The sequence below is a fragment of the Drosophila navojoa genome, chromosome 5 (assembly GCF_054131105.1).
Source record: "Drosophila navojoa isolate 15081-1374.11 chromosome 5, UAZ_NAV_1.0, whole genome shotgun sequence".
Taxonomy (NCBI): Eukaryota; Metazoa; Arthropoda; class Insecta; order Diptera; family Drosophilidae; genus Drosophila; species Drosophila navojoa.
The window spans coordinates 1,983,022-1,995,811 of NC_142893.1; the positions used below are offsets into that span (position 1 = coordinate 1,983,022).

Below are 12,790 nucleotides of genomic sequence, written 5' to 3' on the forward strand. Positions count from 1 at the left end.
AACGGTCGCAGTCTGTTTCTGCTGTTGCTGCTGCTGTTTGGTGTTGTATTTTCTTGTTGCTAAGTCTGCCAATGAAACAGACACACACAAGCACGCATGTGTTTCTGTATGTGTTTGTGTGACGCATAAAAACTGTACAATGGGCAGAAATAGGAAATAATTTTTTTCTAGTCTTAAAGAGAGCAAATAGTAGGCCGTGGACTATGTGTGTGAGAGAGAGGGATAGCAAGAGAGGAGGGCGAACGTGTGTGTAGCTATGGCTGTATGAGTATTTTATCGTTGACGAAAGTTGATTAAGAAATCAATTGGAGAAAGCTTATTTTTTATGTCTTTGCGGGAAGTTGATTTTAACACCTGGCATATTGTCCAATTAGCAAAATGCTGCTAAAACCAATTCGAATTAGAAATGGAAACACAACCTTGTCGATCTTTCAATTTAAAATAAACAAGTTTTACAACATGCCACACTCACACACGCACACACACACACACGCTCGCAGCCAAGGGCCCGTGGACAGGTGCGATCTGTGAACAGGGAAACTGTTGTGTTTCTTTTCACATTGATCATGTGGCCGCTATAATAGGGAATATAATAGATATACTTCTATATATTAATCGTCTATTCCCAGCAATTGTTCAAATGACTAAGAAACTGCATTTGAATAGCTTTTTATTGATGTTGGTGGTGATGCAATTTTCCTGTTTGCGAATTATTTATAAATTATATAAAAGTGCTTTGTTTAGATTTTGCTTTGTGCTCTTACCTGTCAGTAAGTCAAAAGGGGACAAATCTGTTGAACACACGGCCTGATCATTAAATAAAGTATTCAAATGGAACCGATTTGCACGATATGCTGTGGGAGAGACACAGGGCGAGTGTGTAAGAGAGAGAGAGGGGGATGTAGACTATGTGAAAAAGTTGTGGGCAATTCAGATTAACATGATGCCTTGTCTAGTAAAAATTTAACAAAGCTAAGCAGAAGATATGTATATGACAAACGTCAGTGTTGTAAAATGAGAGAATTTGATTCAAAAGGTTAAAAGATAGGAAGGATACCCTATATCAATGGGTTAGGGCTATAACTAGTATGTCAATCCTCAGCAGCAGTGTTGTTAAGCATGAAAAATGTAAACAAAGTTGCACAACGACATTCTATATAAGTGTTGCATACGAGATGTTAAATAAACATAGAATTAGAAATGTTTGTATAAAGAAACCTATCGATTTGACTTCTGAGAAGCGTATGAGCTATTGTAAAACGTAAATGGAATCTCAAAGTAAGTATTGCAAGTGTTAGTTAACAGCAAAAAAGGTAATGCTAGCCATATTGTTTATATGAAAATGAAGTGAATTCATGGAATATCACATTATCAACTGAAAAGATCAAGTTTTATGCATTTTAAACAATTAATTCATGGTAAAAAAAAATTATTAGTAATTGGAAAAATGTGAGAAACAATTAATTCATGGGAATTGCTATGAAATGCAGTCAGATAAATTTAATTGACTCACAGTTGTACATAGAGAGTATATATATGTGTGTGTGTGAGCTCTACGATATGTTAGATATAGACTTGCATTTAATTTGAATTATTATACAAGTTTTGCAGTTGAGAGAGGAACGAACAAGTTGCCTTCACATCACGTACATCGTTTCTATGTATAAATTTTGCATTGAAACTTGAAGTTTACTGAATTGTTCAGAGATTAACGGTCATATATCTAAGGCCTTCAAATAATAATATAGAAATATACATATATGTATGTATATGTGTATAAGTATGTGTGTGTGTGTATGACAAACCCACACATATACAGGGGGCCCTGACTAACAGCGACAAGCAAGCCAAACAGTTTCTCAGACCCAGGCAGCTGACCTTGGCGGCAGCAACTTTAGTTAGACGACGGCAACGACTCGGTATACAAACAGACAGACAGACAGACAGATCTGTCTATATGCATAGCTACACACACTCACACTCATGCATAGCATATATACATATATACACATACATATAGAGACATTCAGTTACTCATTAGCAAAACGCGTTCGACTCCAAAGTACGTTCTGCAAGTAAATATTCAATCTATTGGCTAACAGATGACGCCATTTTGTAGCTGTAGCTGCAAAAAAAAAGTGTATCTGTGCCAGGTAAATATGTCTCAGAGAATGGAATATCTGTGACAACGAATGTATGCATATGTGCCATGCAAATGGATCTATATGGCTCTAGAGGAATGCTAAAAGTATCCAAGACTTTGATCAGCTGTATCTGCATGTTAAAAACTATTTCAAAATGTATCTATAACTGTAACTATAACTATAACTATATATCTATATAGAGATCTACTTGGCTGCCAATAAACATATCCCTAAATATACCTTAATGATGAATATCTAAGACGTAAGTATTTGTGGGAATACCTTTAACTAACAATCTATACCTAGATATTTTATGGATACTAAGATGCAGCAAATTGTATCTGAAGAAACATCTACAAGTGTATCTCAAAGAGAGAATTCTTATAACTTCATATAATTTGAGCGAGAAATGTATCTAATGGAAAGTATATCAATCTGTATCCTTATATGTCTCGTATCTATAAACGTTTATAGATACATCTAGATACATATAGATATCTGTATATGTACAGCTTTGTATCTTTAGCTTTATCTCTAATCTGTGTCTGTATCTGCATCAATCAACACCAGCAAGTATTTGAAGGATCTATCTGCATCTATCTGTATCTTAATCTATAACGGAACTATCTATATCACCAAGCGAGCTCCAAGGCAACTTAAACTAGTAGCTCCATTTATCGTGATCTGTAGCTATAAATGTTATCAGGTATATATATACCTTAATAGAGATATGCCAATGAATCTGTACGTAACTCTCTCAGTAACTGTATATGGCTTTGTGTTACCTCTTTCTGTACATGTAACTGTATCTGTGTCTATATCTAGATCGCTATCTCTATCTCTATCTGCGTCTCACGATCTTCAAGTCAACATGCACACATTCTTATCGGAATTCCAATCAGACACTTAATACCATCCAGCTCTCTCGCTCTCATTCAAATCGCTTCACTCGTTGCCAACTGTAATTATAATCCTGCTCTCAGAGCTCAGTTTTCTGTTGGCTTCAAGCTGAAGCCTCGAGCAAAAGCTGCGTATGCTCTGTAGCTTTAGCATTAGCTGTTGCTCTGGCTGTATCTGTATCTTGTAGTTTCTCTATGCCATACAAACGCTCACATTTTGGCATTTAATAAGAAGTTGGCCTTGAAGCGACGAGCTCAGTGAGTGAGTGCGAATGCGAATGCGTGTGTGTGTGTGTGTGTGTGTGAGTGCGAGTGAGGTTTCAAGTGCCTTCTGTGCCGACTGTGGGATCATTTGTATATGCACATAGAACGTGTAGAATAAACATACATAAATATATGGCCAGCAGCGTCTAGACTTTGATAAATGGGATTAGATGGCCGCAACTGTAGGAGTCTAGCAGCCAGTTGAAGCTTAGCCAAATATTTTCAAAATGTGGCGTCAGAAGACTGTTTGTGGAATCCATTTGGATGGCATTTGGTCGAGCTAAGTGAGCTTAGCAAAGCCTTTTATAACACTGCTTAAACCTTGCAGAAATTTTTAGTAATATTGTCAAAGAGTTAGACATCAATATTAGCTTAGATTATAAACTTGGGCAAAGGCAATTACAGCTTTAGTTAATAATAATCATATTTGATTCAATTTTATTCTTTTGCCTTTTGTAGTTTAGCAAAATCCTTTCTCAACACTACTTAAACTGATTCAAGCCTGAAATTCTAGCTTATTGCACGACTTATATTTTGCTAATACTATTCTCTAATTTCACTTAGCTCTATCACACACGGAGCACTTCAGACACACATCATCCTATCTTTACTATACCTTAATATCAATTCACATCTAAAGTTAAGAGCTAAATATCTTTCCATTTCTTTAGACACTCAAAATATCAGAAACAGTTCAAATGTTTTATTCTACAGCGGAATGCATACTTTTAGGCTTACAGGCTCAAGGAAAACTGCCAACTACATACATATTACATATAGTCAGTATCTAACGGCCCCAGATCTCGACGACATCCTTGATGCCATGGCCACGCTCCGAAGTAAACAGAATGGTAGCGCCCTTCGAGCCGGGTCCGCCAGAAACCAGTACAGCCGTAGCTCCATTGCTCTTCTTCTTGTCGGTCACCTTAATGGCCGTAATGGTCAAGGCATCCAAATTATCCTAGACACAACATAAAGAACATCTTATATAGATATATGTACATATATCAACTTGAGGTCGTCTTGCTACGTACTTTCTGCTTGAACACATATTTCTTGGTCTGCACCAGACCCACAAAGAAGGCCTTCGAGACCGTCTCCTTGGCGAGCTTATAGTCGTTGGGTCCTATTTCGCCCCAGAGATAATCGTTGCCAGCATGAACCGTGGCGAGGCCAACAGCGCAAAGCAGAAGGCCAACTAGCGTTATGGATTTGAAGCCCATCTCTCTAGCAATTGGAGAAGTTTTGGGTGGAATGAGTCGACGGCGATTCGCTTTGGCTCTTTTATTGCAAAAACAAGGGAATCAGAAGACAATTTGCTATCACTTTGATTACCAACTCAGGTACTTAAGGTAGAGACCCCACGAAAGCCAATTAGGGAACCGAAAGCAATTGCGTAAAACAAAATAAATTTGTTTGATCTATTATCAATATATCGACACCATATGTTCAACTGATATCGTTTCGGCTTTTGCAGTCATATGTGTAAGTTTTTTGTTTTTGCTACGGTTAATAGCTCTTACCCCCTAGCTGTAGATAGTTGTACAAATTAATTAAGTACAGCTGGCTTACCTCAGCACGCTCCCCCACTATCTCTGTATAGTACTAGGTCTATTATCAAGCTACTGTGGTAGCTGTAGAGTTTAAATTTAGACCTAGCGAAATTCCTTATCGAAAATGTGTACGAATTCCAAAAACTGTACCGACTGACAATGGGGAATATGAGCCCCATAGGAGCGGTATTTATGGCTGGATAGTAATATGAAACTGTAATAAAGGGAGGCATCAAGGTATGATGGGCGTATATTTGTGTATTCTATGAAATCAATAGAGGAAGTCAAAGGCTACAGCTTCCGGTTCTTAAGCTTGTTTCGTTTTTTCTACGCTTTCTATTTATATACGGGTTTGTCTATATAACTTACCATATTGTATACTTCCCAAAATCTCTGTAGAATAATGCTCAATACGATCAGTTCTGATTAGATCAAATATGTATTTATTATTGTTGTAAAACGAAAGAGTAAATTAAATTTGCTTCCTGCTTCATAATGTTGTACAACAAATTGAAAATCAGAAACATAATGCAATCTAAGAGCTTCGCTAAAAATGGGGTTAAGCCTTCGGTTAGCTTGGGCAACAAGTCGCTGTCGCTGAACCAGGAAAATATGTTTTGTATAAAGTTTAGAAAATTCAAATGGAAATGTTTTTGTTTTACTCAGTGTGGACACGCGAGGGTATATAAAGTTTTATGCGAGTGTTGCGCCAGTTCTTGAAGCCATTTGTCGAATTGCCAGGCGTCATGCGAAATACGAATATGCGACATGCGACATGCGACACACGACATGCGACATGCGGCGGGCGAGCTGCATGCTAGATTTATGGCGCCAAAATGAAGGAGAATCCAATTCCTAGTCAAGAGCTCAAATGTTTTTGAGAACTATATGAATGTGTATATGCGAGGGTGGTTTCAAAGGTTTGTGAATGTGTAAATTCACATGTAACTTTACATTGACAAGATTGTAATACATATTAAGTTGTTATAATCTCTTATGCAGTGAGAGAAGTGTATATATAGGATTTCTATGCTCCCATATCTAGAACTGTATGTATGTGAACCACTCATGTATTTATGTATACCTTCATCTTATAGGGCATTACTCTTTAAATATAGTCTAACTTATTAGTATTGGTATTAGTATTATTCTCCTTTAACAGCCAAACTCTTTGGTTAGCCCTCGCAATCTATGTATATAGCTTGGTATGTGAGTATATATTGCCAAGCACTAGCTGAATTGCTGGCGTGACTTTGCGTCTTCACTGTTTGCGTGCTCACGATTTGCAACTGCAAAGTTAGATGTATAAAGATATATGGAGAGATATGTACAATATAGAGACTATATACAGACTACTCTGTACATAAACTTATATATGTATAATAAAGTGGGCGAGTCCTTAGACAATAAAAGCTGGAACAGAGCTGAAATGTGGAGCATATACTTATACATATACATATATATGTATGTATATATTTTATGGTATATATATACTTATGGAAGCCACTGCTAATTGCTATTAATCAGTCGTAGGCTGACGTCAGTTGACAGCCTCATTCAATCAGCAATTATGTCGTGCACTATTGACCGCAACAGCAGTAAAAGCCGTTGAAGCTGTGGCAGCTATAGAAGCAGCCGTAGTTAGTGTACTGTATATATGTATATGTATGTATGTATATGTATGTACATATATTGCCTATTCGATTTCTGTGTAAGATCTGCCACAGACAAAGCCGCAACCACATGACAGCTGCTCAAAACGCAGCCACTTCAATTAGAAGCCACAGCAACCGCATGCGAGCCAAGTCGAAGCTGGAATGCTCTACAAGGGTGCTAAGGGAGTTAAATGAAAATATGAAATATACATATGTATAAATACTTAAGATGGATAAAGGAAGAAAACAGTTTAGCACAAACAAAGATGATTATTTTCATTTATTAGTTAGAGCTATTTATCTAGAGATATATTTAAGACTTCTTATGTAAAGTAAAGTAGTAGAGTAGTACGATTATATGGGTACAGAGAGGTATATGGTATATGAGAGAGGTATATGGTAGAGAGAGACAGTACTATAGCACATTTATTTTAATTAGCAGAAGAAGATATTGTCTGGAAAGAAAAGACTTTTATTTTAAGTCAGCTTTAGGGAATACTTTATTAAGTTTTATTTTAGCGAAAGTCTTATGGATATTTGCATGTGCCCTAGGTACATAACGCTTTTCTCAGACCATACCACATACACAACTCACTGAGCATTCAGAGTACATCGAATACACAATTAGATATATAAATCAAAGATGGGATTTAGTTTAGTTATGTAAAACGAAAGACAGATAGCAAGTCTTCCATAATGTTTAGTAAGTTAAATGTCAAATGGTTTATTGATATGGATATAGAGATCGATAACTAATTAACAATGCGTGACACATCGATTCTCATATTCATACAGTTCTCTGTTAGAGCAGAGAAACTAGACTCTAACAATAATACGCCAGCTCAATGCTATGCAGTCATTTGTAAAGCGATTCAACAAAAATTTAAAACAATTTAGCTTATGTCACATTACGTTCAGAGAGGGAGAGAGTGAGAGAGAGTGAGAGGTACAGAGAGGTTGACAGCACAAAGTGCCGCGCAGTCAAACAAAAAATTGTATTGTGTCATGCTTGATCTCTGTACTATCCAAACACATATATCTATATCTATGCATATATACATATATGCATATATGTATATAGATACACATATCTGTACAGCCCGTCCATGGCCCTGTACGCTATTTATACATGCACATATTTGTTTAGCTCAATAGTTTTAATTATAATTAACGCCGCATTGCAAATTAAAATTGCGCTCAACTCGACTTTTTTTTTTGCAATTTAATTGTCCGCTGTAAAATGCTAACAAGGACGTTGTCGGGGCTGGAAAAGGCAATTCAATTATATATATCTATATACGTATAGCTATCTCCTTCTATCTCCATATTAATATATGACAACCTGTTCATTATAACTAATAATATGATGTTCTATGACCTATGTAAGTATAGCTCTGACGTTCTCTAAGCAGGTTTAATAGAATAAAACTCAGAGAGTGGAATAGGTGGAATAGGAAATACCTTAGGCAAAAGCTGTGTACCCCAGCTTATCTCCAATTTCTAGAATGTACTCTATTCCCTTTATGCTTTAGTTTCGGTTATCAACTGCAAATTTGTATTCTTATCTCTAAGCAAAGGAATGCCCTCAATATTCTTGATTTTCATTGATTAGCAATCTTTTTTATTCAACTTCATTTATATATATTTATTCATAAATTTTACTTCTGTACGCCCCTAAAGGTTGTTTTATTGCGTTTAATTACATATACCTGAATTCCAAGTAATACCCTATCCCTTATGCATTCTATTTGACGCATATAAAAATTTACAGTATATATAGCTTTAAAAACTTTATTATCAGACATTAATGCATATGTTTTTTTTCTTGCTTAGCCCCCTTTCTATATAAGCCAATGATAACGTGACATATTGAAAATTGAACGAGAATTTCTACATAGAGCAATTTATCGAATGCGGCACGTACTTGTTCGCTCTGCTGCTATTGCTGTTGCTGTTGGTATTCTCGCTTATCGCAATGGACATTAGCATGAGGCCTGTCAGCATTAGTTTAAAGAACTCGTTGCCCTCGTCGCTCTCGACTTCCCCAGCGACCCCTCCAAAGATAGATACATATATGTATGTGGGTCAGGCCAGAGCGGAATGTCACCAGAAATGATGTGGCAACTGGGGATAAAGATAAAATGCAGACATGAACCGGAAGGGATACAGAGAGGGAGATGGAAATAGACAGGGACAGAGAGAGAGAGGGAGAGAGAGAGAGAGAGAGAGATAAAGATATGGAAATAGTCAAAGTAGAGAAGAGTAAGAGAATTCTTGTAGAAGAAGAGTTCAGCTAGAAGAAGAGATGTAAAAATTAAGCTCACTTGCTCTTAATAGATTGTGAGGGACAGAGGGAGAGAGAGAGAGTTAGAGAGGGAGTTAAGTATTTAGGAACAGATAAAGGAGAAGTTTAGTTAGGGGGCAAAAGTTGAAGTAGGGAAACATTTATGTGGGATGTAGACTAAGACAGGGGGATAGAGACTGATAATGAGAAGAGGAGAATATTATATAGATTAGGAAAGAAGGAGAATTTGTAATTAAGAAAAAGATATAGAGGGAGGATTATGAAGCAGTGTGAAAGAGAGAGAGAGAGAGAGAGAGGGAGGGAGAGAGGGCCGATGAAGTGGTAAAGCTAGAGCAAAGGTAAAGGCAGTAGGTAGAAGAAACAAACAGAAGTATATATAAGGGTTACGCACGGAAAGCTGGGTTCGTGAAAAAGCTCAGGCAAAAGGCAGAAAAAAAGAGCGAGAGAGGGAGACAGAGAGAAAGATGGGAGTTGGAGTAAAATGTGCTGTTGCGCATCCCAAGCGGATTTATGACACCAACCGAAAACCAAAAATAAAGCGCTGCAAAACTGAGTGAGTTTTAATAATTGATCAAGCAGAGCCATAAGGTGAACAAGGGGCGGCATACCACCCAAATGAAACAAGAGGAGGGGTCAGGGGTCAGGATGGTGGCGTGCTAAACTGGCATCAGGTAACTTCAGCAACAGCAGCAGCAGCAGCAGCGCCAAAGGAAGCGTGTGAAATCCCATTTGGCTAATGGCCAACAACGTTGCCGCTGAGCGAGAGTCGCCAAACAGGAAAATCAACCTGTTTTATCCGAAAGCCTAAAGCGCCCAACCCGGTCGGTAGGGTAAAAGCTGGTTACGCTTTTCACGATTCGCCTCACACGTTTCACGTTTCGCATTTTCCGCGGCCCACTCAAAATTGGGGGCACAAGTACGAATGTCTCTGCGTCAAATGTATGTATGTATTGCGTATATATGTGTGTATAAAATGAAGTCGGAAAACTGGTTTCATGCCTTGTCGGGCCTGGCCTGGCTTGGCTTGGCCTGGCCTGCTGTTTTCCACATGACACGTTGGCCTGCTTTTCCTGTTTTCTTTTTTCGCGAGGCGCCAACTGCAGGATCATCAGCAGCAGACGAAACAGCAGCAGTGACTGTGGTAGTGGCAGAGGTAGAGCCAGAGGTAGAGGCAGGAGCACATTACACAACACAATCATTTCCAGGCCCTGCTTCCAGCTGCGGGGGTGGTTGCTGCAACAGGGTGTGTCAGGCATGGCCGCCGACGCCAACAGATGTAAGAAGCAGACCGTTACTTGAAGTGCTTTAACTGGGAGTGCTCGACTAGCTGGATGCCCTGTAACTAATTGAAACTCTTGGGTGTAGAAAGGCTTATAACAAAACTTAATTTAAGAGTGCGTGACTGTAGGATACCCTAGAAGACAGTAGAGTCTAGAGTTGCCTTGGCTAATTCGCGACTAGCAGATACCCTGTACACATGAAAATGTTCAGCCACATGGAAGCTACTCTACGACAACTACCCCTTGCGCTGCCTTAGCAACTAGTTGTAGTGTGAAGCGTGTACGCCAAGCTAATACCCTGTAGGCAAACGCAAGTATTATACGTTAAGGTACAAGACTCTGCAAAGGCAAATGCACAACTACTGCTTGGGCTTCGCTCTAGTTGAAAGTCACGAAACTTGTTCTAGTTAAAACTTTCATCTACTAAATACCCTGTAGGCACAAACTCTACACACTATAAAGTCAATAAGTGGAAAAATACATGACATTGTTGAAAACTTGCCCTGCAGGCAAAATAGACCAATTTATGCTTTACCTATGATATCCCAACTAGAAGCTCTAGTTCAGTGGCTACCAATAGACGACTATTAGATATCCTACAGTCGCATATACCCTGTACTTGAAGTGTATAAGGTAAATACGATTTGCTGATCGACTAGATGTTATGCTGTAAACTCAGAGGCTTCGGCTTTGATAAGGGTATTAACTTTTAAAAGCTTAGATGCATGGATGGATGAAAACTTAGGCACATCTATATATGCTTCTGCTCTTTGTATAAGCTTACTCTTGGTCATTTTCAAGGGGTATAGAGTATGAAAAGAAAAACCATGTGAAAGCATTCAAAAACATTTTCAACGCCTCGAGGGTTGGCGTCGAGTTGCGTGTGTGCGTGGGTCTTGCTGTGTGTGTGTGTGTGTGGGTGTATGGGTGTGTGCGTGAGTTAGTTCGTTTATTTGTTTGTTGTCATAAAAGTCAAACAGAATGGCGACTGGGTGGTTGGGTGGTTGGGTGGCTCTGTGGCCTGGTGGTTGAGTGGTTGCGCTGGCCTCGCCTGTTTATTTTGGGGGTAGCTACAGCAGCTACAAAAAGTATTTCCAGGCGATGATATCAGCGAAAAGGAAGCAGCTCGCCTGCATGTTGGCCATCAAGGATGTGCGACTGATATCGTGTCCTTATGCAAAATCAATAGGTCGCCCGCGCAGCTGCCAGCCACAGCAATGAAGTCACATATTTTGCACTTGCAATAAAAGCTCAAAATCAATAAGCAAACATTTTTGATTGCGTATACGCAGCGTGGTACGGCCAGAGAGAGAGAGAGAGAGAGTGAGAGCTGGGGGAATTAATTAAAAATGCATGCAGCAGGACAACTGCTGCACGTTGACGTGGAGCATTGACAGCATCTGTCAAAATATTGAACTGTCAACAGAAACTTTGATTTAAAGTCAATCAAAAAAGTCGCAGGAAAAAGAGTGACAAATTGTGAAGAAAAAATCTAGATGAGGGAAGCAAATAGAGAACTTAAAGGAAACTATAAATACTTGTGTTACTTTCCTATTCCTTGGATTAAATAACACATACCAGATAAAAGAATCGTTAGCAATCTATAATAGAACCGTTCAGTTATTATGGAATGATCTATATAAAGTGAATGACAATGCTCACGCAAAGTTACCCCACTCCCTTAACGTTTCTTTGGGTAAACCCCATGCTTAACTTAACATAATTACAATATCTCACATCAAATTCATTTCGCTTTGTTGGCGATGCATGCATAAATTCCTCCACCCAATTGATATGCGCAGTAATCAGCATAAATCAGAAATGTAAGTATGCAAAATTGTTCGTACGCAAAGAATATTGAAAAGGGCAACAAAAGCATAGTGACCCACATATATGTATAAAAAAAAGAAAAGATATAAACCTATCTATATACAGACATACATGTACATACATGTATGTATACAGAGTGTATGTATAGATGTAAAGAGTCGTGAAATGTTTGCTCGTGTCACTACATTTAAAATTCCAATTGCCTGCTCGCATATTCGCAGATGATGTTCGTAACTCTTCCTCTTTTGCTCATCTATATGTATATTTGGTAACTTTTCACGTTTGTCATCGGTTTTTTATCTCTCTCTCTCTCTCTCTCTTTCTCGATTTTCAGTAGAGTTCAAGAAACTGCAGATTTATGCCACGACATGCGCAACAATTAACATTGTGGGAACAAAATGCGTTTGCCAACGGAAATTCACAATTCAAATAGTCAATTTCTGCATTGCATTGAACACAGAGCTTACTGATGCGAAATAGTTTTGATTAAATTTAAAGTGGATCTATAAAATGGGTTATACTTAGATATATATACATATGTATCTCTTGATACACAGTTACATATGTAAAATATCAAACCTGGAGCAAGCTAACATTTATTGTTCTCCTTTATAGCAAATAAATATAAAATAAGACCTCTCTACGCAATTCTCATGAATGTAAGTGAGGTTCAAGAACTTTACAAACGCCTTTCTATGTCCTGCTTATTAAAGCGCGTAAGCTCTCAAAGCCTTTTGTAAGACCCTAATAGAAAGACATATTCATAAATGGTAGGCAACTAAAAATTAGGGGTATTCCTTGTTCTGTTATCCGAAAATTTTGAATATATTCGATGCATGTCTTCATAATTTTGGGCATAG

The 12,790-nt window shown here is 38.1% G+C and overlaps 1 protein-coding gene across 1 annotated transcript; it reads right to left on the reverse strand.

Moving 5' to 3' along the window:
- Positions 1-3,990: 3,990 nt before the first annotated feature.
- On the reverse strand, positions 3,991-4,582 carry LOC108653038 (uncharacterized). Its single transcript, XM_018103316.3, has 2 exons — positions 4,342-4,582; positions 3,991-4,268 (listed from the first exon to the last, which is right to left on the reverse strand). Exons 1-2 carry the CDS (start codon positions 4,528-4,530, stop codon positions 4,095-4,097), a joined length of 363 nt encoding a protein of 120 aa, XP_017958805.1. The 5' UTR covers positions 4,531-4,582; the 3' UTR covers positions 3,991-4,094.
- Positions 4,583-12,790: the final 8,208 nt, after the last annotated feature.